The 24,475-nt window shown below is 44.5% G+C and overlaps 1 protein-coding gene across 11 annotated transcripts in view; it reads right to left on the bottom strand.

The window, feature by feature from the left end:
* XPNPEP3 (X-prolyl aminopeptidase 3) overlaps positions 1–24,475 on the bottom strand; it is an 81,935-nt gene that overhangs the window by 34,005 nt on the left and 23,455 nt on the right. For 9 of the 11 annotated variants that reach the window (XR_007914733.2, XR_011380293.1, XR_001795781.3 and 6 more), the window contains 2 exons: positions 6,146–6,553; positions 3,384–3,586 (listed from right to left, as the gene is read on the bottom strand). Coding sequence is in view for 7 of the 11 variants with exons in the window: in XM_008275180.4 (XP_008273402.3) it covers positions 3,384–3,586; positions 6,146–6,553 (611 nt within the window). In the remaining 4 variants the exon portion in view is untranslated. Of the gene's footprint in view, positions 1–3,383; positions 3,587–6,145; positions 6,554–22,577; positions 22,670–24,475 lie in introns of those variants that run through there. The other 2 variants (XM_051834053.2, XM_070052971.1) reach the window with 2 other exon arrangements.

Below are 24,475 nucleotides of genomic sequence, written 5' to 3'. Positions count from 1 at the left end.
TGATAAAGGAGATAAGAATGAAATGATGTCCCAAGCCATCCTTGGTTTGAAGTAGCACGTTTCACAATCAATGGAATCTAAAAATGATAGAATCTGAACTTCATAAGGTAGCAAAATGGATTGGAAGGAAACTAAAAATTGAAGGCAGGTTAAGTTCAGGAGCTCCTGCAGATGAACGTGGCTCTTTGGTCAACAGAGAGAGCTCCAACCAAAAGAACCTGGATCACCATAATTTTAGATGAGCCAGCCATCCAGCGAGATTTGTTACAACTAAAATAACTCAGGAGGCAAGATAATGATGGAGAGTAAGAAGCCATAGAGGTAGAGGATATTCAGTGAAGGAAATAAGCCATTTTCCTACATTATTACATACATAAGAATGTCCTAATGAATTCTTATTAAAAATTAAGAATTTGTGATCAGGGTCCAGCATTGTGGTATAACTGGTTAAGCTGCCACCTGCAATGCTGGCAACCCTTTGGGGCACTGGTTCAAGACACAGCTGCTTTACTTCCAATCCAGCTTCCTGATAATGTGCCTGGGAAAGGAGTAGAAGATGGCCCAAGTCCTTGGGCCCCTTCGCCCATGTGGGAGACCTGGAAGAAGCTCCTAACTCCTGTATGGAACAGCCCCTGCCATTGTAGCCATTTGGGCAGTGAACCAGCAGATGGGAGATCTCTCAATCTTTGCCCTTCTCTCTCTGATTTTCAAATAAATACATATTTAAAAAAAAAAAAGATTTTGAGATCAGGATCAGCACTTCTGGCTTTGAACAGAGCTGAGTAAGTGGGTACATTTGGGCTCACCCTAGTCACAGGGAAATCCCTAGCACACCAAAATGGAGTAAGGGAGGGGTCAACCACATATATTTCCAAGTCGGGCAATTATCCTGTCCCTCCCTTGGCAAACACTCAGCCCCTACTGAAGCTGCAGAAATGCTATGGATCCGCAGGCAGCACTGTACTGGTTGTAAGACAGAAACCAGCTCCCTCATGAGGTGCCCCTCTCCTAAGTTATAATCGACACTGTGATAAAAATACCACCAACATGGACTTGATATATGTCTTTGCTGCTGGATCTCAGGAGGATATATAAAAAGGCAGTTTAAAAAACATTCACACCAACTTCTGGGACAAAAAAAATAGTAAATTTGAGATTTTTACAAAAGAAATGAAGTCCAGAAAAGGGGTATGAAAAAATGAAGTCAGGTCCTATCTTTTTTTTTTTTTTTTTTTTTTTTTTTGACAGGCAGAGTGGACAGTGAGAGAGAGACAGAGAGAAAGGTCTTCCTTTGCCGTTGGTTCACTCCCCAATGGCCGCCGAGGCCGGCGCACTGCAGCTGGTGCACCGCTGATCTGAAGCCAGGAGCCAGGTGCTTCTCCTGGTCTCCCATGCGGGTGCAGGGCCCAAGCACTTGGGCCATCCTCCACTGCACTCCCTGGCCACAGCAGAGAGCTGGACTGGAAGAGGAGTGACTGGGACAGATTTCAGCGCCCTGACCGGACTAGAACCCGGTGTGCCGGCGCCACAGGTGGAGGATTAGCCTATTGAGCTGCAGTGCCGGACCCAGGTCTTATCTTACAGCATGCACAAAAAATAACTCAAAGTAGATCAAAGGGGTGTGGTACTGTGGCTGCTTGTGATATCCCATTATCAGAGAGCTGGCTTAGTCCCAGCTACTGTACTTCTGATCCAGTCTCCTGCCAAATGCACCTAGGAAAGGAGTCAATTCAGGGCCAAGTGGTCCCTGCCAACCAGCGGGGAGACCTCTGATAGAAATTCCTGGTTCCTGGCTTTGGTCTGGCTTACACCTGGCTATTGCAGTCATTTGGGAAGTGAACCAGCAGATGGAAGATTTGTCTGTCTCTCTCTGTTGCTTAGACTTCCAAATTAATTAATTAATCAATCTTTAAAAAATGGATCAAAGACTCAGAAGTCAAAATCACAAAACTCTTAGAAGGAAACAGAGGAAAATCTTTGTGATACTGGATCTGATTTTGTGAATATGTGACCAAAAGCACAGGCTACAAAAAGATAAACTGGGAGCCAGCATTGTGACATAGCGGGTAAAGCCACTGGATGCAATACTGGCATCCCATATGGTCACTGATTCGAGTTCTAGCTGCTCCACTTCTGATCCAGCTCCCTGCTAATGCCCCTGAGAAAGCAGCAGAAGATTGTCTAAGTCCCTGGGCCCCTGCCAGCCAGGTGAGAGACCTAGAAAAAGCCCCTGGCTCCTGGCTTCAGCTTGGCCCAGCCCTGGTAGTTGTGGCCACTGGGAAGTGAAGCAGCAGATGGAAGGTCTGTCTCTCTGTCTTTCTGCTCTCCCTGTAACTCTGCCTATCAAATAAATAAATCTTTAACAAAAAGACAGATAAATTGGACTTCATAAAAAAATTTTTGCCTACCAAATGACAGTAACAGAGAGAAAAAAAGCCATCTGTCAATGAGAAAAAATTTGGAAATCATATATACATCTAACAAGGGACAGAAATATAGAATATATAAAGAATTTTAACAACTTGACAAAAAAAGGCAATTAAAAAATGGAGGTGGGTGTTCAGTGCAGGGATTAAGATGCCACATGAGATGCCTAGGTTTACGTTTCTGCTAACATGCACCCTGGGAGGCAGTAGATGATGATTCAAGTATCAAGTCCCTCCACCTGCATGGGACATCCAGATTCAGTTCTGGGCTCCTGGCTTTAGGCTGGCCCAGGCCTGGTTGTGAAATGCCAATCAAAGCCAAAATGGATATCATTTTATGCTCATTACAATGCTATAATTTAACAAACAGAAAAAGTGCTGTGTAGACGTGGTGAAACTGGAACCCTGTGTACTGCTGGGAATGTGAGATGCTGCAACCACTATGGAAAACTATGACAGCCCTCAAAAAATTAAACAAAACGTATCATTAGACCTAGCAATTCCACTTCTGGGTATATGCCCGAAAGAATTAAAAGAGACTAGAATAGATATTTGTATAATCATATTTCACAACAACCAAAAGATGCAAACAACCCAAATGTCCATCAAGGCATGAGTGGGTATTATGAGTCTGCTTCAGTAACCAATTTCTGTTTATTTTCCACTATTAGTGTAGTTATCATAAGGAAAAGAAACAGAATTAACGTTCTAAGGAGAAACAACTACAATTGATAGGTAAAAGATCAATTTTAAGAGAAGGCAGATTAATTCTGTCTTGCAAGGAATTGAGCGTGTCCCTAGATATGTTAATTAAACATACTGAAGTAGAAGCCAGATGCTGACCTGCTTGTGAAGCGATTACTGTATTGAGTCTATGACCTCAAGGTGCCTATTGAACCATAAAAGCTTATGATTTTTTTTTTAATTTAGAGAAAAGTTTTTCGGTAGGAACTGTACCTGTGATGTCAGCTTCCCGGCAATCTGCATTCGCTCAATTTCTGCGGGAGATTTGATCAACCGGAGGCGATGCACCAGCTGCTGGACACCCCGAACCTTGTTCCTACTCCTGGCTTTGTCCTCAGTCAGACGCTGCATGTAGTCAGAGTGAAGCTGTGCGTGAGAAGGCTTCATCCAGTCATACCACAGCGTGCTGCTCTCCGCTGACAATGAGAAGCCAAAAAATACGTTTATAATAAAACTAACAGCAACACCAATACCAACTGTCATAATGACTTGAACAACAGTCAAAACTGTAAAACCTATAGTGTGGGTCTCTACAGGTTACTCCAAACTCTTTTAGGTCTGAAGTAGCTGATGGGCTTGATCATAGAACACTGCCAAAGCTGTTTTCTGAAAATGGCAAGACATTCTGGTTTTTCTGCCCCCAAATTTCAGTGTTTCTTATAAACATGATAGGCAGAACTAAAGCTTTATTCAAGCTTTGATTTCACTTATTACCATTAAAGAACAATTACAGTTGTTCTCTACTTCACTATAAAGCAAGAGGCATAGTTGAATAATTGTACACAAAAAGAAAGAAAAAAGTACTCACATCATGACTTTATGGTTAAAGGGTCTCATTGCTTTACAAAATGATCTCAGTACTGGTGGAACAAGGTTCTTCTCTCATTTTAGAGCAATTAATTACTCACTGCTGCACAAACAGTGCAGTTGATAATATATGCTAATCCACACTTCCACACTTCTCCCTTCAGATCTGCTACTGACAAGTATTTGTGTTGTAAATACTCATGGTTCACCTTCAACATCGGAGACTAAAGCATTTGCTTGAGATGTATAATAAGGCTCATTATAAAAACTATTTGCCCTTAGCACTAGGTCTATATGTGCTATTTTTCTTCTTCTTCTTTGTTTTTTAAAGATTTATTTATTTATTTGAAAGGCAGAGTTATAGAGTGAGAGAAGACACATCTTCCATCCTCTGGTGCACTCCCCAAATGGCTGCAATGGCCGAGGCTGGGCCAGGCATAAGCCAGGAGCCAGAGCTTCTTCCAGGTCTCCCATGGGGGTGAAGTGGCCCAAGGACTTGTGCCATCTTCCCGCTGCTTTCCCAGGTACATTAGCAGGGAGCTGGATGGGAAGTGGAGTAGCCAGGAATCGAACAGGCATCCATATGGGATGTCAGCACTGCAGACAGCAGCCCAATGCACTATACCACAGTGTTGGCCGCAGATTTTTTTCCTAATAGTATCTATGAACAGTATCCCTAACAATCTAAGCTTGAAGAACCGTGAAACAGTATCAGGGAGAAAATTCCAAAAACTCTGGATATGTATTAGTAGCACTACATCCTAAACACTTTAAATAAAAAACCATTTCACTCGTATGTAACGTAGGAAACATTTATCCAATTTGTAATAGATGGGAATTTGTTATACTTTTGAAAAAGTAAAACAACCTGTACTCTCTGTCCTCAGTGTATGAAACCAAAGTTTAATTTCTTTAGATTTTTAAACTGTTAAATAACTATTATTTCACTAATTTTCTCGTTGTCTACTGCTTTTATCTGATAAGTTATTAATACTAAGGATGGTAGATGAGAAGTATTTTTGAGAAACACATTTTATGTGAGGGTTTAACTATCTTGGGTTAATGACATTTAGACTGAAGATGAGTATCTAAATGTAATATAAGAAATCAAAAGCCACAAAGACAGTAATTCTGTGCCCTGCATTTATGTGGACCTTGAAGTTTTAAGAAAGTCTGATGACTTGAACCAGATAATTATTTTGGTAAAATAGAAAATATTCTCATGAAGTAATACAAATAATTTCACCAAACATACCTGAATGGATATATTTAAATGAGTATATCTTTTGCAAAGAAATCTTTTTAGGAAACAACTCTAATACATTCCATGATTGTCAGGAGCATTTTGCAATTCTCTTTTGGAAACTGACTTCAGAAATGCTTCATAAGCCATGTAAGAAAAGCAAATTAAGACTTTATAATCAGGTATTATTTTGGTCTTAAAGGAGTATCTTCCAACTTGATCATCTCTTACTAAATTTGGTTATAAGTAACTTCTGAACACTTTGAAAAACAAAATGCTTCCCTGAGCAGAAGATTTATTAGAACTACTAAGGACAGTTTATGATGTGGCGTAGATTCTGAACAAAGCTCCAGAAAAGGAATCCTAAAACATTCTGAGTGACCAAAATTCACCAAAATAAAAACAGGAAAAGTAATGATCCTGAAGGGACAAGAATTCAACTGTATCAATGTCCCCTTGGAATCCTGTTAAAATACAGACTATGGTTCAGTAGGTATGAGATTTTACATTTCCAGTACCTATTTTGATTTACAACTCTAACATGTATCACTGGAATCACTGGTGATTCTGAGGGACACATGGACCATTTTCTGAGAATAGCGCCTCCTTTTGATAAGCTGGCAAAAGCAATCGAAAGGTCGAAGGTCGACAGGTTAGAAACTTAAGAGTGGCCTATTTTATCCTTTCCTTTACAAGGAAATTCTGGGATTTCACACTCGGACAGTTAGCAGTCACTTATTAATTCAGTGAAGATCTGGCAAACGTGTGAATAATCTTTAAAGCAGCTGGGTCTCGTGGAGACTTTCATGTCCTTCGTGACGCTCCGGGAAATGCTGCTACGATCCCTTCAGGAAATCAAGACTGCGTCTACCAGGGAGGGAGGCTGTTAGTCTGCTGTGTGACTGCCTTCGCTCCCACTTGTTACCTTTCAGTCTGGGCACGAGATGCTGAAATTCTTCTAGCGTATAGGCTTCATCCACTCCGGTCAGAGCTACTGCTCCATCAGGGCCGGATCGTGGACCATCCCAAAGTTCTCGACTGGGGTCTCTCCGAGGCACGAAAAGCACGGCTTTGTGTGATGGTAACTGCTTGCCAGGGAGGCTCTGAAGGACCAGAATGCTGTCAGGCTCTTGGAATCCGCACAAGTACAGGAAGTTGTTGTCTTGGTGGAAGGTATAGGGGATGTCGTTGCTCATGTAGTATGTGGGGCTGGAGAGCACGACCACCGTCTGGTCTGTCCCACTCTGCCCTTGGACCTCCTTGTGGATCAGAGACATCAGCTTGTGCCTGCGGAGTGCATATTCTACCTGAGATAATCCTGGCGTCACCTCCCCTAGAAATAACAAACAAAAGTTACGCTTTGCGCTTCTACAATGCCAAAGTCCTTAAGGAAGCTTAATAGTAGATGGAGACAACCATCTCTTCAGTTTATGCCAGATTTCCTCATAGCACAGGGAGAATTAAGGAGATAATTGAAGTTTCAAATTTCTGTTCACTGCAAAAAATTGGGAAAAAATGATAGGTAAAACATGGTCCTTTGTGAAAACAGGGATCATGAACCCTTAATATCTCTTCTAGTTCTTTGGTTCGTTCTTTCAGTCATTCAAATACTTGTTGAACACTATTATGTGTAAGGCATCATTAGGCACATAATCAAAGTTTTTTTAACAAGTAGTTTTTATTTTTTTAGAATTGTTTTTATTTGACAGGCAGAGTTAGACAGTGAGAGAGACAGAGAGAAAGGTCTCCCCTCTGTTGATTCACCCCCCAAATGGCTGCTGCGGCCAGCGCTCTGCGCCGATCAGAAGCCAGGAGCCAGGTGCTTCTCCTGGTCTCCCACGCGGGTGCAGGGGCCCAAGCACCTGGGCCATCCTCCACTGCCCTCCCGGGCCACAGCAGAGAGCTGGACTGGAAGAGGAGCAACCGGGACTAGAGCCCGGGCACCCAAATGGGATGCTGGCGCTGCAGGCAGAGGATTAACCAAGTGAGCCATGGTGCCAACCCCCTAATCAAAGTTATCTTCAAAGTTCAAAAATAGTAGAAAGGTTCCAATATCTGTGTATGACTTTCTTAAAAGAACATAGGCCCAGGGCCAGCACTGTGGCATACTAGGTTAAGATTCTGCCTGCAGTGCCGGCATCCCATATGGGAGCTGGTTCAAGTCCTGATTGCTCCACTTACAACCTAGCTCCCTGCTAATGCACCTGGGAAAGCAGTGCAAAATGGCCTAATTACTTGGGGCCCTGCCCTGCTCCCACATGGGAGCTCCTGGCTCCTGGTTTCGGCCTGCCCCAGTCCCAATTAACTGGGGAGTGAACCAGATGATGGAAGATCTCTCTCTCTCATTCTTTCTGTATGTAAAGAAAATAAATTGTTTAAAAGAACCAGAAAAGCACAGGCTCTGTGAGGACATAAATTTAAATTTTTTATTTGAACATTTTCTTCATTTATTTTCATTTTATTTGAAAGGCAGAGAAACAGAGAGATAGAGAGATCCTGGAGCTGGCCAGTGCCTGCATCCCATGTGGGCATTGGTTTGAGTCCTGGCTGCTGCACTTCCTATCCAACTCTCTGCTATGGCCTGGGAAAGCAATAGAGGATGGCCCAAGTCCTTGGGTCCCTGCACCCGTGTGGGAGACCTCGAAGAAGTTCCTGGCTGCTGGCTTCAGATTGGCCTAGCTCCGGCTGTTGTGACCATTTGGGGAGTGAACCAGCGGATGGAGACCTCTCTCTGCCTCTCTGTAACTCTTTCAGGTAAATAAATAAATCTTTAAAAAAGAAAGAGAGAGAGAGAGAGAGGGAACAAGTAAGCACTTCTATTTTCTGGTTCAGTTCCCAAATGCCTGCAATAGCTGCAACTGCCAGACCAAAGCAAGACCAGAACTCAATCCAGGTCTCTCATGTGGGTGGCAAGGACCAAGTACTTGAGCCAACATCACTGCCTCACAGGGTGCATTAGCAGGAAGCTGGAATGGGAAACGGGCCGGGACTTGAACCAGGTACTCCTGTATGGGATATAGGTGTCCCGAAGGGTGTCTTAACTGCTGTGCTAAATGCCCACTCTAAAGACACAGATTTTTTTTCCCTGTTTGTTTAATATTATATTCCCCGGGGCTTATAAAAATAACTTGAAAATAGTGGGCATCTGATGAGTATTTGTTAAATGACTATAGTGTTAAACAGAATAGAGTTTAAGGACAATTTCCCAATTTTGAGACCTGGAATAATTTCCCCTTCTGAATTCCCAAGACACAGTAAGACTTTTCTAATAAGACTTTTCACTCTCCACCTTGAATCTGCATTGAGCTGGATATATGCGTAAGTTTCTGGAGGGCTATCTTTGTATTCTCCAAAAGCCCTAAATAATACTGTCTACTTCTTGAGGTTGTTATGAGAATAAAACCTGATAAAGCATGCGGTTCCTAAGGATTGAAGGCTCCCTAATAATCATTTTAAGCTATGGATTCATTCTGTTCACTGAACTGCTTATAGGCACGTATAAACGTTCGACAGAAAATTTCAAGAGCCTTAGATTTCCTTAAAATCACCCCAAAAACCCAGATTAAGAACCTCTGTTATGAAGTATTAGCTCTTTTTTATTATTTATTTATTTGAAAGGCAGAATGACAGAGAATCTTCTACCTGCTGTTTTTTTTTTTTTTTTTTTTTTTTTTTGAGAGAGAGTTTACGGAGGGAGGGGGAGAGGGAGGGAGGGAGGGAGAGAGAGAGAGAGAGAGAGATCAAGAGAGAGACAGATATCAAGAAGAGAGCTTCCATCCCCAGATGACTGCAATGGCTGGGGCTGGGTCAGGCCCAGGCCAGGAGCTTCTTCCAGATCTCCCACATGGGTGCAGGGCCCCAAGCACTTGAGCCATCTTCTACTGCCATCAGCAGGAATCTGGATCAGAAGTAGAACAGCCGGACAGGAACCAGTGCCCATATGCAGGGGTTTTACTTGCTATGCCACAGTGCTGGCCCCATAATTTCCACTTCCTAAAGGAAGCGTTCACCCAGTTAGCACTGTGCTAGCTGCCAGGCAGTCTCCTAGGTGCTGATGCTAAGAATGAGTGCTTGGTGACTGGTGTTGTGGCACAGCAGGTTAAGCCACCATCTGCAAAGCTGGCATCCAGTATTAGCATCCATTTGAGTTATGGCTGCTCCACTTCTGATCTAGTTCCCTGCTCATGCACTCATATAATCACGTTTCCTTTTTTCTAATCACCAGTGCTTTACAAAAATGAAATACTAGGTCAGCGCAGCGGCTCACTAGGCTAATCCTCTGCCTGTGGCGCTGGCACACCAGGTTCTAGTCCCGGTTGGGGCGCCGGGTTCTGTCCTGGTTGCCCCTCTTCCAGGCCAGCTCTCTGCTGTGGCCCGGGAGTGCAGTGGAGGATGGCCTGAGTCCTGGGGCCCTGTACCCACATGGGAGACCAGGAGAAGCACCTGGCTCCTGCCATCGGATCAGTATTTCAAACATGAAATACTATACATCCTTCCGTATCTTGCTCTTCTAACATAATGATACCAATGGACCATCCAAGTCTTCTGGTGTGTCTGTAATGTTTCTTGGGGTAGATGTACTATAACTTACTGAGAAATTTTGTTGTTTTCCCATGTAAAGTTTATCTTTCCAGTAAATTCTTTTTTTTTTTTTTTTTTTTTTTTGACAGGCAGAGTGGACAGTGAAAGAGAGAGACAGAGAGAAAGGTCTTCCTTTTTGCCGTTGGTTCACCCTCCAATGGCTGCTGCAGCCGGCGCACCACGCTGATCCAATGGCAGGAGCCAGGTGCTTCTCCTGGTCTCCCATGCGGGTGCAGGGCCCAAGGACTTGGGCCATCCTCCACTGTACTCCCGGGCCACAGCAGAGAGCTGGCCTGGAAGAGGGGCAACCGGGACAGAACCTGGCACCCCGACCGGGACTAGAACCCGGTGTGCTGGCGCCGCAAGGCGGAGGATTAGCCTAGTGAGCCACGGCGCTGGCTCCAGTAAATTCTGAAGTGTGCATTCCCTTAAGAAAACGATAATTTTTACTTAACTTTTTGGATATCTACAGCAGAGGAAAATGTATACTTTTATTGATGAAATTGGCAAGAATAAAAGAAAGCGGTAATGGAGGGCCTAACAGGCCTCTTCGATTCTGGCAAAGCAGTGGAGAAGGGCTGAGAAGAGCTCCAATCACACTTTTCTTCCAAGACTGAGCTGGCTAAGGGCCGCTGCAGGACTCTTGAGCGAAACACTGAACTCTGTACCAGAGCTAAAGAACAGCTTAACTCACAGGTCATTGCTCACGCTGAGTCTGCCACCGTCACCCAGCACTGGAAACTTCCTGACCACGAAAGCAGTGAAAACTCTTTTATAAAAGCAGGGGCTGATTGTAATTGGTCGATTATCTGATCTTTCTTTTTTAGTTCTTTTTTACTTTTTCTTCTTATTTTCCCCCTTTACTGAGCTTTGCTTTTTGTTACAGAAATGAAAAGAAATAAGAAATTATTTTGTGATATGAAAATTCATAATTTTAATAACCTTTAATATTAGCTCTCATTTTCACCAATAACAAAGTATACATTAACATATGTCAGGAAATAATTTCTGAAAAAAAAAAGACAATTATTTGAAAATTAAAGTGGGATTGGAAAGCCTTCAAACATTCCTTTTTTTGCTGAAGCCAATGTCATCCAAATGACTATATGAGAAATTTTGAAAATACTGGTTGTGTCTTCCTAAGTCTAGCAGTAATTACCAACCCTGTGGAGTGATCATTAACCAAATGCTTCCAAACCTCTGAAATCACTAAGTAATAAAGAACTCTCTATCACAACACAAACACTGACGGCGGGGGGGGACCCCCTTCTTTTCACCTGGGGGAGGGAAGACAAGGCATGATAAAGCAACGAACTCTGAACCCTAGCAGCAAACCTGGCAGTTGTTATGGCCTTTGACCACAGACCTAATCACTATAGTCAATCTGGCCTGAATTTCTTCTGATAAAACTCCATCTGAACAGACTTTCTGGCAACTCTGTCAGGTTGTAAAGTATTAAGAAAGAAAGCCAGTATTCTATCCTGTGGAACCAGTTAAGGATGGCGGGCTGTGTTGACAAGCCTAGTTAACCAATCAGAATGCTAGCTGTCCTAAGACAGGCTCTGCACACAGCAGTCTCACACGCACAGACTTCCGAGAATCTGCAGCCCAGAAGAGCTCTCCCAGGACACTACAGACCGGGCGTCCTCAGAGAACCAGAAGAATGCTTTCTGTTTTTATCAGGCAAGCAGAAAACCCAGAGACAAAAGTGCCAAAGACTGGAAATGGATGGGAAGGTACAGATTTTGCTACAATTTAGGTACGTATTTTAAATTTTTAATTATTTTTAAGAGGCAGTGGGAAAGAGAGAGTGAGACAGAAAGAGTGGGTTCACTCCCCAGATGCCCAGAATAACTGGGGGCGGGCTGGAGTGTGGCTGGAGTACAGCGAGGAGCTGGAAGAGCTATCCAGATCTCCTTGAGGGTGGCAGGAACCCAATCACTTGAGCCACGACCTCTGCCTCTCGGGGTCTGCATTCGCTAAAAGTTGGAGTCAGCAGCCAGAGCCAGGTCTCCAACCCAGGCACTCCAATCGGGGATGCAGGTGTCTAACCACTAGGCAAAAAATCTGCTCCTTATCAGTGTATTTTAATTATTTCATCAAACTAAACAGATTAGGATTTTAATATACTGTGATTTTGAAGACAATGTTTAATATAGTATTTACTGCATATAAGTTCACAAACTGAATTATTATCTAGTTGAAAAATGAAGAGAAAGGAAAAGCTAGTATTTTCTTTAGAACATATAATATAGAACTCTCTTAAAAAATGAAATAATCAAAACTACTTTAAATTGACTTTACTTACAAACATTGGACAAAACAAGCCAGACAGAGAACATACATACAGACTGTATGATTCTTCTGATTCTTATATAACATCAAGAACAGGCAAAATAATCTATGTGGACAGAAACCAGAGGAGTGGTTGCCTGTGGAGGGAAGGACTGACTGGCAGGTACATGAAGGAACTTTCTGGGGGCAATGGAAATGATCTAATCTTGACTGAATTTCAGGTTGTACTGGTACATACGTTTGTCAAACTCATGGAAGTTTGTGCAGTTCATCCTAGGTAAATGTCACCTCGTTTAAAAACACAGTATACTACTTTCTAAACCTGAAATAACTTTTACACTAAGACTTTTCTCAGTTGGATTTCTTCTTGTCAAATATAATGAGACTTGGTGTCGGCACTGTGGCATAGTGGGTAAAGCCGCCATCTGTAGTGCCGGTATTCCATATGGGTGCTGGTTTGAGTCCCAGCTGCTCTGGTTCCGATTCAGCTCTCTGCCATGGCCTGAGAAAGCAGTAAAAGATGGCCCAAGTCCGTGGGCCCCTGCACCTACATGGGAGACCTGGAGGAGGCTCCTGGCTCCTGGCTTTGGATCAGCCCAGCTCTGGCAGTTGCAGCCAGTTGGGGAGTCAATCAGCAGATGAAGACCTCTCTCTACCTCTCCTTCTCTCTCAGTGTAAGTCTTTCAAATAAATAAATAAACCTTAAAATATATATATATGTGTATATATATATATAAAATGAAATTTTAAAAATTCCCAGATGACTACTCTCTGTGATGGGTGCCATGCCCTGCATCATTGTCAGTCAGTCAATGGTGAGCTGGACTCTCTTCTCAGCAACTTACTGAGTAACTTGGGAAGAGCCACCAAAATTCCCTATGCCTCAGTTTCCTCATCAGCTAAACGGCACCTACTTTATAAACTTGTCATCAGGATTAAATAAGTTAACACTGAACGCAGAAGGAACCATGTAAGTATTAGCTATAATTATTACCAAAATAAAGAATTTATTCTTGAAGAGGCTGTCATCTTGGTAATCCAAAGCCAGGCAGACCTTGGAAGAGTAAAATATCCATGGACACAACCATTCATATTGCAGTCATTATTTACATAGAGCCTTGGAAGTCTTTGGCTTTATTACACAACAGGCTCATGAATCCCAAGTGGCCAGTCAGGAGCTTTGCATTGTTACTCAGTCCATTGCAACATTACTGGTTCTTGTCTGGGGTTAATTCTTGCTAATCTTTAACTCAAATTTCTCCATATTAATAAGAATATGCATAAAGGTTAAAAAAGAGAAATAAATAAGTCATTTAAGGCACTAGTATTTACTTATTTATTTACTTTTAAACTTCATCTGGCTCTCCCACATGGGTACCAGGGCCCAAGTGCTTGGGCCATCATCTGTTGCTTTCCCATGCACATTAGCACGGAGCTAGGTCAGAAGTAGAGAAGCCTGGACATTAACCAGCACTCACATGGGATGCCAGTATTACAGGCAGTGGCTTAACATACTGCACCACAATGCTCGCCCCTACACACTATTATTAACCATGAGAAAACTACTATTGTATCTCGAAATTTTATATTTTCCTCCATTATTCAAAAAGAGAGGGGCTGACATTGTGGTGTAGTGGGTAAAGCCATCACCTGCAGTGCCAGAATCCTATATGGGCACTGGTTCTTGTCTCAGCTGCTCCACTGCGGGTCCAGTTCCCTGTTAATGGCCTGGAAAAAGCAGCAGAAGATGGCACAAGTGTTTAGGCCCCTGACATCCATGTGGGAGACCCAGAAGTTCTAGGTTCCTAGTTTTGGCCTGGCTCAGTCCTGGCCGTTGTGGCCACCTTGGGGAATGAATCAGTGGAATAAACATCTCTCTCTGTAACTCTGACTTTCAAAAAAAAAAAAAAAAAAAACTGGAGAAATCCACTGCAATTCTGCACTAGATGACAGTTCATAGAATTTTTATAAACTAGTTTTCAGTATAATGGTATCTCCTTTTTTAGGATTTTATTTATTTATTTGAAAGATAGAGCTATAGACAGAGGGAAAGACAAAGAGAAAAGTCTTCTATGCACTGGTTTACTCCCCAAATGGCCACAACAGCTGGAGCTGGGCTGATCTGAAGCCAGGAAGCAGGAGCTTCTTCAGGTCTCCCACATGGGTGCAGGGGCCTAAGCACTTGGGCCATCTTCCACTGCTTTCTCAAGCCACAGGCAGAGAGCTGGATTGGAAGAGCAGACGAGACACAAACCAGCATTCACATGGGATGCCAGCGCCACAGGTGGAGGTTTAGCTTCTTATGCCACAGCACTGGCCCCTCTTTTTTTTTTTTAAATATTTATTTTTATTTATTTGAAAGGCTGAGTTAGAGAGGGAGAGGGAGAAGGAGAGGCAGAGACAGAGACTGTAAGATATTCCATCCACTGGTTTACTCCCCAAATGGCTGCAACAGCCAGGGCTGGGCTAGGCCTGGAACAGGCTGAAGTCAGGAGCCCAGAGCTTCTTCCAGGTCTCACACAGGTGCAGGAGCCCAAGAACTTGGGCCATCTTCTGGCACTTTCCCAGGTGCATCAGCAGGGTGCTGGATCAGAAGTGAAGTAGTTGAGTCTTGAACTGGTAACCACATGAGATTCTGGCATTGCAGGCAGCAACTTCACCCATTACACCACAATGCTGACCCCACAATGGTTTACTGAAACAGACAGCCAACATATGTCACACATACATGTAAAAAAGAGTAGGTTTATTCATCTACCAAATTATATACATAAAGATAATACAGTTTTTACTTTGCACTAGAATTTAATTCAGAAGCTGAAGAGGAAAACATAATCAATTTGAATAGAGTAGAAAAAAGGGTTGAGGGGAAAAAAGTTACTTTATGAAAATAAGTTGGCTGGTGCTGCAGCTCACTAGGCTAATCCCCGACCTGCGGCGTCGGCACCCCGGGTTCAGGTCCCAGTTGGGGTGGCCAGATTCCAGTCTAGCTCTCTGCTGTGGCCCGGGAAGGCAGTGGAGGATGGTCCAAGTGCTTGGGCCCTGTACCCACATGGGAGACCAAGAGGAAGCACCTGGCTCCTGGCTTCAGATTGGTGCAGTGTGCCGGCCGTTGTGGCCATTTGGGGGGTGAACCAAAGGAAAGGAAGACCTTTCTGTCTCTCTAATTCTGCCTGTCAAAAAATAAATAAATAAATAAGACAATAAGTAGATTTTATGGTAAAATGTTTATGGAAAAAATAGGCCTTGCATTTAAATTAAGACTTGTAGAATATAAAACTTTCAGCATACTACTCGATTAGTATACTCTGTTAAAGTGTACGCAAAGTCATTATTTAGTAAATGTTTGCTGGGGATGATATCTGAGAGGTCTGGGGAAGGCACTTTCTCTATTTCCACGTGTAGCCAATGCCCACAGCTCTGGCTTGTCCTCATAAACCATGAAGCTGCTTAGGAACCAGCTAAAGGACTAACAATCTGAGCGGCAGTGTACATGGGAAACACACAGGGAGTGCTTCAGAATCTGTGTTCTAACCCCGCCCTCTCCGCCACTGTGATTCTGACCCAGCACATCTGTGGGGTCCTGCCTGTTTGTGGAGGGCCCCATCTGGTAAAATGGTGCCTACAGCACCAGCACCCCTGCGCTGCTTCACTTCTCTTCTAGATCCCTGCTAAGGTGTCTGGGAAACGAGCAAAAGATGGCCTGCCACCCACATGGGGGACCCACATGGGAGACCCAGACAGGAGTTCCAGGCCTGGCTTCAGTCCAGCCCAGCCCTGAAGTCACTGCAATTTGGGGAGTGAACCAGCAAATGAAAGATTACTCTCTGTCTCCCCCTCCCCCGTAATTTCCCATCAAATGATTACGTAATTAAATAGGGACAGTGTATACAAAACAATCTATGCAGAATTAAAAGATGCCTATTTCAGTGTTGAAAAATTTGAAATCCATTCACTTTTTTTCACATGCATTTTTTTTTCTTTTTGACAGGCAGAGTGGACAGTGAGAGAGACAGACAGAGAGAAAGGTCTTCCTTTTGCTGTTGGTTCACCCTCCAATGGCTGCCACGGCCGGCGTACTGCGCTACCGCGCTGCTCCGAAGGCAGGAGCCAGGTGCTTCTCCTGGTCTCCCATGGGGTGCAGGGCCCAAGCACTTGGGCCATCCTCCACTGCACTCCCTGGGCCACAGCAGAGCGCTGGCCTGGAAGAGGGGCAACCGGGACAGAATCCGGCGCCCCGACCGGGACTAGAACCCGGTGTTCCGGCGCCGCAAGGCGGAGGATTAGCCTAGTGAGCCGCAGCGCCGGCCTTTCACACACATTTTTCCATGAACTTTTTGAAGGTTCTTTTGTATATTTTGAAAACCTCATCCAAAAGTCTAGGGAAATTCAAATTATTTTCCATCTTTATCATTTCTTAGACATACAATCTTTTCAAGTGTATCAAAATTTCACTATCACCAAATTAGTATCTCTGCCTTTTAGATATCATTAAAGCCAATCACGTTTAACAACTTAAAAAATAATGCATTCCTTGTTCAAAGAACTACAATTAAATATCACTGAAAGATGAGTATCTAACTGATCTTGAGACTTTGAAGGGAAGAAGATTTGGAAATTACCATAACCCACTCTAGAACCAAGCTATCATTTTAAATATTACACCTTTCAATAACTATATGTCTTTTTGATGATAGAGGAAAAAAGGCAAACAGTAAAATAATTCTTTTACATTGTGTCTACACGGCTCATTCTGATCACTTCCCAGTGAACTTGGTCACTGCAGTAGCTGACTGGGGCTGGTGCTGCAGTGCTGAGGGTTAAGCCACTGCTTGCAATACCAGCATTGAGTCCTGGCTACTCAGCTTCTGATGCAGGTTCCAGCTAACGTGTAAAGTACATGTAAAGGCAGGTACTTGAGCCCCTGCCACCCATGAGAGAGACCAGGATGGAGTTCCAGGCTCCTGGCTGTGGCCTGGCACAGCCATAGCTGTTGTGGTTAACCATTTAGGGGGTGAACCAGCAGACAGATGATCTCTTTTTCTGTCTTTCCCTGTCACTCTGCCTATCAAACAAATAAAATAATAAGTAAGTAAAAAATTAAATAAATAAGTAGAAAGGAAAAAATCAAGAAGTGGCTCTAGATACACATTAGTTTTGCTTAGGAATGTAAAAATGTACAAAATACAGGTTTTTAAAAATAATGCTTCATGAGACATCCCACTGATTCTTCTCATTCATTTCTGATAAATTTTGGAGTTTCTCTGAGCTAAATACCATGCTGTTTTGCTAATAACAGCATTACTCTTATGGCAACACCAGGGAACTATAGAGTGTCTTTTTTTTTATTTAAAGATTTTATTTATTTATTTGAAAGGCAGAGCTACAGACAAGAGAGAGGGAGAGACAGAGAGAAAGGATTTCCATCCGCTGGTTCACTCCCCAAATGGCCTCAGTGGCCAGAGCTGGGCCAATCTGAAGCCAGGAGCCAGGAGCTTCTTCCTGGTCGCCCACATGGGTGCAGGGGCCCAAGCCCTTGGGCCATCTGCTGTTGCTTTCCCAGGCCATAGCAGAGAGCTGGATCAGAAGACCAGCAGGGACTGGATCCGGCTGCCTATATGGGATGTCAGTGCTGCAGGCAGAGGATTAGCCTACTGTGCCACAGTGCCGGCCCTGGTGTCTGTTTCTTATATAGATATTAGAACAAGTAGGAGCCAGCACCGTGGCTGATTAGGCTAATCCTCCACCTAGCGGCTCCGGCACACCGGGTTCTAGTTCCGGTCGGGGCACCAGATTCTTTCCCGGTTGCCCCTCTTCCAGGCCAGCTCTCTGCTGTGGCCAGGGAGTGCAGTGGAGGATGGCCCAAGTGCTTGGGCCCTGCACCCCATGGGAGACCAGGAGAAGCACCTGGCTCCTGCCTTTGGATCAGCGCGGTGCGCCGGCCGCAGCGCGCCAGCCGTGGTGGCCACTGGAGGGTGAACCAATGGCAAAAAGGAAGACGTTTCTCTCTGTCTCTCTCTCACTATCCACTCTGCCTGTCAAAAAAAAAAAAAAAAAAAAAAAAAAACACACACACACACACACACCAAGTAGGGAGGTGGGTGTCTGACCCAGCAGTTAAGACACTGGTTAAGAGGCCTTGTCCCATACTGGAGCGCCCGGGTTTGATGCGCAGCTCTGCTCCTGACTCCAGTCTCCTGCTAATGTGCACGTCCTGGGAAGCAGTGGTAATGATCAGTACCCTGATTCCTGCCACTCACACTGGGGACAGACCTGGACTGCGCCCAGCTCTCAGTGTGGCCACTGCGGGCATTTGAAAGTGAAGCAGCAGACAGATGGGAGCTACTCCCTACCACCCCCACCTGCAGCCCAATCCCGTCTTTCAAATAAAACAAATTTTTAAAATTAAAAGACACTAAAAAGTAGAACCACAGTTTATAATTATAACGTAGCTAAGAATGTCAATCACCTTGCTACATGGACTCATTTTCAGGCTGGGTAGCAAGTAGGGGGCATAGCAGTAATCCAGAAGGCTGACCCAAGTTTTCCGTCCCCACACAGTCCCGAGCCCAGGGACAACACTGCCGTAAGGAGCAGGAGCAGAAATGGTCCACAGTGCTCAGATTTCTTTAAGGACAGGACAAGTTCTGAAAGTCGCGAGAATTCAGGAGAGTCAGCCTAATTCTAGCTAAAACTCAGCAGCTCAGCCAGAACAGAATTCCTTTATCTCTGGTGTCATCCTGCCAAGCATTTTCCGAGCTGCGCTGCTTCAGGAAAGCTGACTGAGTTTGGCAAAGAAAACTCCAGGAGAAACAGCTCCCCAACGTTCAGAGGAGATGACCCAGTAATTCTACTTCTAAGAAATTAAGGAAATAACTGAAAACTATACAAAGAATATGCACACATGTACATACATACACCCTTCTATTCAAGAAATAAGTCTATAAAGAGACATACACCAAAATCTCAGTGATTTCCTCTGAGTGGTCAGATAATGGCAAGTTTCTTTTAAAACAAATTATGCCTAGGGGCTGGCGCCATGGCTCACTTGGTTAATCCTCTGCCTGCAGCGCTGGCATCCCAAATGAGCGCCGGGTTCTGGTCCCGGTTGCCCCTCTTCCAGTCCAGCTCTCTGCTGTGGCCCGGGAAGGCAGTGGAGGACGGTCTGGGTGCTTGGACCCTGCACCCGCATGGGAGACGAGGAGGAAGCACCTGGCTCCAGGCTTCGGATCGGCACAGCGTGCCAGCTGTGGTGGCCATTTGGGGGGTGAACCAACGGAAGAAAGACCTTTCTCTCTGTCTCTCTCTCTCTCACTGTCTAACTCTGCCTGTCAAAAAAAAATTATGCCTATCCACATTCTCCAACTTTTCTAAAATATATATAAGCTGTAATATAGTAATTAGGAAAGGGATTGAGATTTTTTTCCAAAGTTTTTCTTTCTTGAGGGACACACTTTTAAAAAAATTTATTTATTTGAAAGTCAGTTTCAGAGAGAGAGGGAGAGACAGAGAGATCTCCCATTGCGAGTTCACTCGCCAGATGGCTACAATGGCCAAGGCTGGGGCAGGCCAAAGCCAGAAGCCAGGAGCTTCACCTGGGTCTCACACATGGATGGTAGGGGCCCAAACACTTGGGTCATCTTCCTCTGCTTTTCCCAGGCCATCAGCAGGGAGCTGTATCAGAAGTAGAGCAGCCAGGATATGAACTGGTTTCCATGTGGGATGCCAGTGCTGGCCTCTTGAGGGACACTCTTAAACATCCATTTATTTATTTATTAAAGATTTATTTATTTGAAAGTCAGAGTTACACAGAGAGAGAAGGAAAGGCAGAGAGAAAGAGAAAGATCTTCTATCCGATGGTTCACCCTCCAATTGGCTGCCAATGGCCAAAGCTGAACTGATCCAAAGCCAGAAGCCAGGAGCCAGGAGTTTCTGCCCAGTCTCCCACGCAAGTACAGGGGCCTAAGCACTTGGGCCATCTTCCACTGCTTTCCCAGGCCATAGCAGAGATCTGGATCAGAAGTGGAGCAGCTGGGACTCAAACCGGTGCCCATATGAGATGCCTGCACTGCAGGCGGCGGTTTTACCCGGTATGCCACAGCGCTGGCTCCTAACATTTCTTTATTTATATTTGAAAGGCAGAAACAGAAAGACGGAGGCAGAGACTTTTGCAGCTGCTGATTCACTCCCCAAATATCCACAAGAGCCGCGGCTAGGCCAGGTTTAAGCCATGAGCCCAGAACTCAATCTGGGTTTCCCATGTGGAGACCCACTACCTCCCAGGGTTCAAATAAGTAGGAAGCTAGAATAAGTAGAGCTGGGACTTGAACGTAGACACTCTGATATGGGCTGTGAGTGTTCTAAGTGGCATTTTAACAAATGCCCAGTCCTCCAAAAGGTTTTTTCTTTTCAAAGATTTATTTTAATTTATTTGAAAGACAGAGTAACAGAGAGAGGTAGGCACACAGAGAGGCTTTTCATCAGCTGGTTCACTTCCCAAATGGCCACAACGGCCAGAGCTGGGCCGATCCGGAAGCCAGGAGCCAGAAGCCAGGAGCTTCTTTCAGGTCTCCCACGTGGGTGCAGGACTTGGCCATTTTCTGTTGCTTTCCCAGGCCATAGCAGAGAGCTGGATCTGAAGAGGAGCAGCCAGGACAAGAACCAGTGCCCATATGGGATGCTGGCACTTCAGGACAGCGCTTTAACTGAGCCACAGCCTTGCCCCCACAAATTTTAAATACTGTCATGTGTTGGAAAATTAACCACATCAAACAAAAAATCTTTTGGAGCAAAGAAGTACTAGATGACACAGGGGACAGTGCTGCGGCACAGCAGGTTAAGTTCAGCTTTCATTGCTAGCATCTCATATCCTGAGTCTGAGTCCCAGCTCCTCCTCTTAGATTCAGCTGCCTGCTAATGTACCTGGGAAAACAAAGAAAGATGGCCTAAGTGCTTGGCATCCTGAAATCCTTATGGGAGACCAGGATGGAGTTCCAAGCTCCTGGCTTGGGTTGGCCCAGTCTCGGCTGTTGTGGGCATTCTGGGAAGTGAACTAGCAAACAGAAGATTTCTCTATCTTCCTCTTTCAAATAAATACATCTTAAAAGCAAACAAACAAACAAAAGATGTTATAATTTTATACCCCATTTAGCAAACTGACTTCAGATGTGCAAAAGAGGTTTTTAAAAAAGTATTATATGGCTGGCACTGCAGCACAATAGGCTAATCCTCTGCCTGTGGCGCCGGCACACCGGGTTCTAGTCCCGGTCGGGGCGAAGGGTCCTGTCCCGGTTGCCCCTCTTCCAGGCCAGCTCTCTGCTATGGCCAGGCAGTGCAGTGGAGGATGGCCCAAGTGCTTGGGCCCTGCACCCCATGGGAGACCAGGAGAAGCACCTGGCTCCTGGCTTCGGATCAGCACAGTGCACTGGCGGCCACAGTGCGCCGGCCGCAGCAGCCACTGGGGGGTGAACCAACGGAAAGAGGAAGACCTTTCTATCTGTCTCTAGCTCTTACTGTCCACTCTGCCTGTCAAAAAAAGAAAAGTATTATATGTCTTAGGCCGGCTCAATAGGCTAATCCTCCACCTGCGGCGCCGGCACACCCGGGTTCTAGTCCCGGTCGGGGCACCGGATTCTGTCCCAGTCGCTCTTCTTCCTGTTCAGCTCTCTGTTGTGGCCCGGGAGTGCAGTGGAGGATGGCCCAAGTGCTTGGGCCCTGCACCCCATGGGAGACCAGGAGAAGCACCTGGCTCCTGGCTTAGGATCAGCACAGTGCGCTGGCCACAGCGGCCATTGAAGGGTGAACCAATGGAAAAAGGAAGACCTTTCTCTCTGTCTCTCTCTGTCACTGTCCACTCTGCCTGTCAAAAAAAAGAAGTATTATATGTCTTTTAGCTTTACTCAAAAATTTACTTTCTGCACCCTACAATCATTTTAACACTTCCATAAATTTTGCATCTCTGGATAGAGAAAGACAAATGATTCATACTTTGGAAATTGTTTTTGCCTGTAAAACTGTATACTTAATAGTATGCCTGATCGTTCCTGTGAAGTTTAAAACTCTGATATTCTGCTTTAAAATTGCATTACTTCCATCCTTCCTTACTCCAATGTCCATAATCCTACATCCAGGAGAGTAAAACTCAGAAGAGTATTCCTTCTCCCCCACAGAAGATACATATGTAAATATAGGAACACGTATGTCTGCGTATTTATCTATTTAAAATATAGTTGACATGCACATAGTTAACATAGTAAGCAGTCCAGGTATAAAGGCCATTATCTCAACACTACAATCACTAGGTTCAAGGCCTAGAAAAATGCAGCTCACCATGTGAAAACTATCTCACCACAAGAAATCAATCATTTTCAAAGCTGGTAACAGCATCAATCCCAGTTTTGTTTTTTGTTTTAAATCAGGCTACAGTTAGGTTGACAGGATAGAGCAATACTTAAAATTGACTGGCTTGCTATTAAGCTTACCTTACAGCTTTGAAAAACTCTGATTTCTTGTGGGGGTCAGTGGTGAGCTGCATTTCCTGAACCTCAGCCGACTTCCCGGCAGGAGCTCCGCCCTGATGAAGAATCACAAGAGGGAGCCCTCACTGAGACGTACTGTGTCATTCGCCGGGTGCAGACAGTGAAAGAGCAATGCATTTCTAAGGGCAATTCACATACCCCATTAAAATACACGCTTACATAGTCAATACACAGAAATCCCTCCCATGCAGAGGGAACAATCCATATTCCTTGACAACCTGACTGCTTTCCTACAAAGCCTTTGGTTTTAGCCCACCTCCCCACCTCTCTGCAATGATATTCATTTACCACAGCTTGCTCCTTAACTGCCTTTAAAAACAAAAATAAAAACACTTAATTCTTAGTTTGAGTAAGAGAGATGACGTATCTTTAAATAGCATCAATACTGAAATCTTACAGCAGAAAAAAATTAGCGCAATAAATCTCTCTGTTTTCTGCATTATGTTTATTAAACAAGATACTACCTCTCAAAACAGTGACAAATATGGAAATATTGCTTAATCTACATAGAAACTTTTTGATAAATAAAATTCTGAAATGAGCATTTTGCATTTTCAAGAAAACACATTTCCTAAAATACTTTTAATGCAGTAGCTCACACAGAACCAAGAGTTAGAACGCAGTTCTAGAAACTATGACTTGTGGGGGCGGGGCGGGGCGGGGGGGGGGGGTCACTGCTCAGGATGCCCTCATCTCATGCTGGAGTACAGGCTCGAGTCCCAGATACTCAGCTTCTGATCCAGCTCCCGATAAACGTGCATCCTGGGAAGTGGTCAAGATGGTTCAAGCATCTGAATCTTGACCACCCACATGGGAGACCTGGACTGAATTCCTGGTTCTTGACTTTGGCCTGGTCCAGTTCCAGCTGTTGTAGGCGTTTGGGGAGTAAATGAACTGATGGAAGATTGCTGTCTGTTTCTCTCTGCCTCTCATATAAAATGAAATAAATAAAAATTCGAAAAAAGAAACTTAGAAAGCAATACAACTTTTCTTTATAAATATCAGCAGTTCTTCTAAGTTATAAGGTTTATTGTATTGGTTTAGACTGGTGTTGTCAATACAGTACCAGTAGTCACCTGTTTATTTTATTAAAGATTTATCTTGGGGCCACCACTGTGGTGTAGCAGGTTAAGCCACTGCCTACAGTGTTGACATCCAATATGGGTGCCAGTTCAAGACCCAGCTGCAACACTTCCAATCCAGTTCCCTGCTAAGTGTCTGGAAAAGCAGTGGAAGATGGCCTAAGCTCTCGGGCCCCTGTACCCACATAGAACACCTGGGAAAAGCTCGTGGCTCCTAGCTTCAACGTGGCCCAGCTCCAGCCATCCAGGCCATTTGGGAAGTGAATCAGTGGATAGAAGACCTCTTTCTCCCTTTCTGTAACTCTGCCTTTCAAATAAATAAATAACTTTTTTTAAAGATTTATTTATTTATTTATTTGAAAGGCAGAGTTACAGAGAGAGGAGAGGCAGAGAGAGAGAGAGAGGTCTTCCACCCACTGGTTCACTCCCCAATTGGCTGCAATGGTCGGAGCTGCACTGATCCAAAGCCAGGAGCCGGGAGCTTCTTCCAGGTCTCCCACGTGGGTGCAGGGGCCCAAGAACCTGGGCCATCCTCCACTGCCTTCCCAGGCCAAAGCAGAGAGCTGGATTGGAAGTGGAGCAGCCGGGCCTCGAACCGGTGCCCAAATGGGATGCTGGTGCTTCAGGCCAGGGCGTTAACAGTGCCAGCCTCAATAAATAAATCTTTAGAACATAATTATCTTATTCATTTGAAAAGCAAGGCCACAGAGAGAGGCAGATACAGCGACAGCGACAGAATGAGAGAGAGGTATCTTCCAT

This window comes from Oryctolagus cuniculus, chromosome 11 (assembly GCF_964237555.1).
Source record: "Oryctolagus cuniculus chromosome 11, mOryCun1.1, whole genome shotgun sequence".
In the NCBI taxonomy this organism is placed as follows: Eukaryota; Metazoa; Chordata; class Mammalia; order Lagomorpha; family Leporidae; genus Oryctolagus; species Oryctolagus cuniculus.
This window is presented reverse-complemented; position numbering and strand designations above follow the sequence as displayed.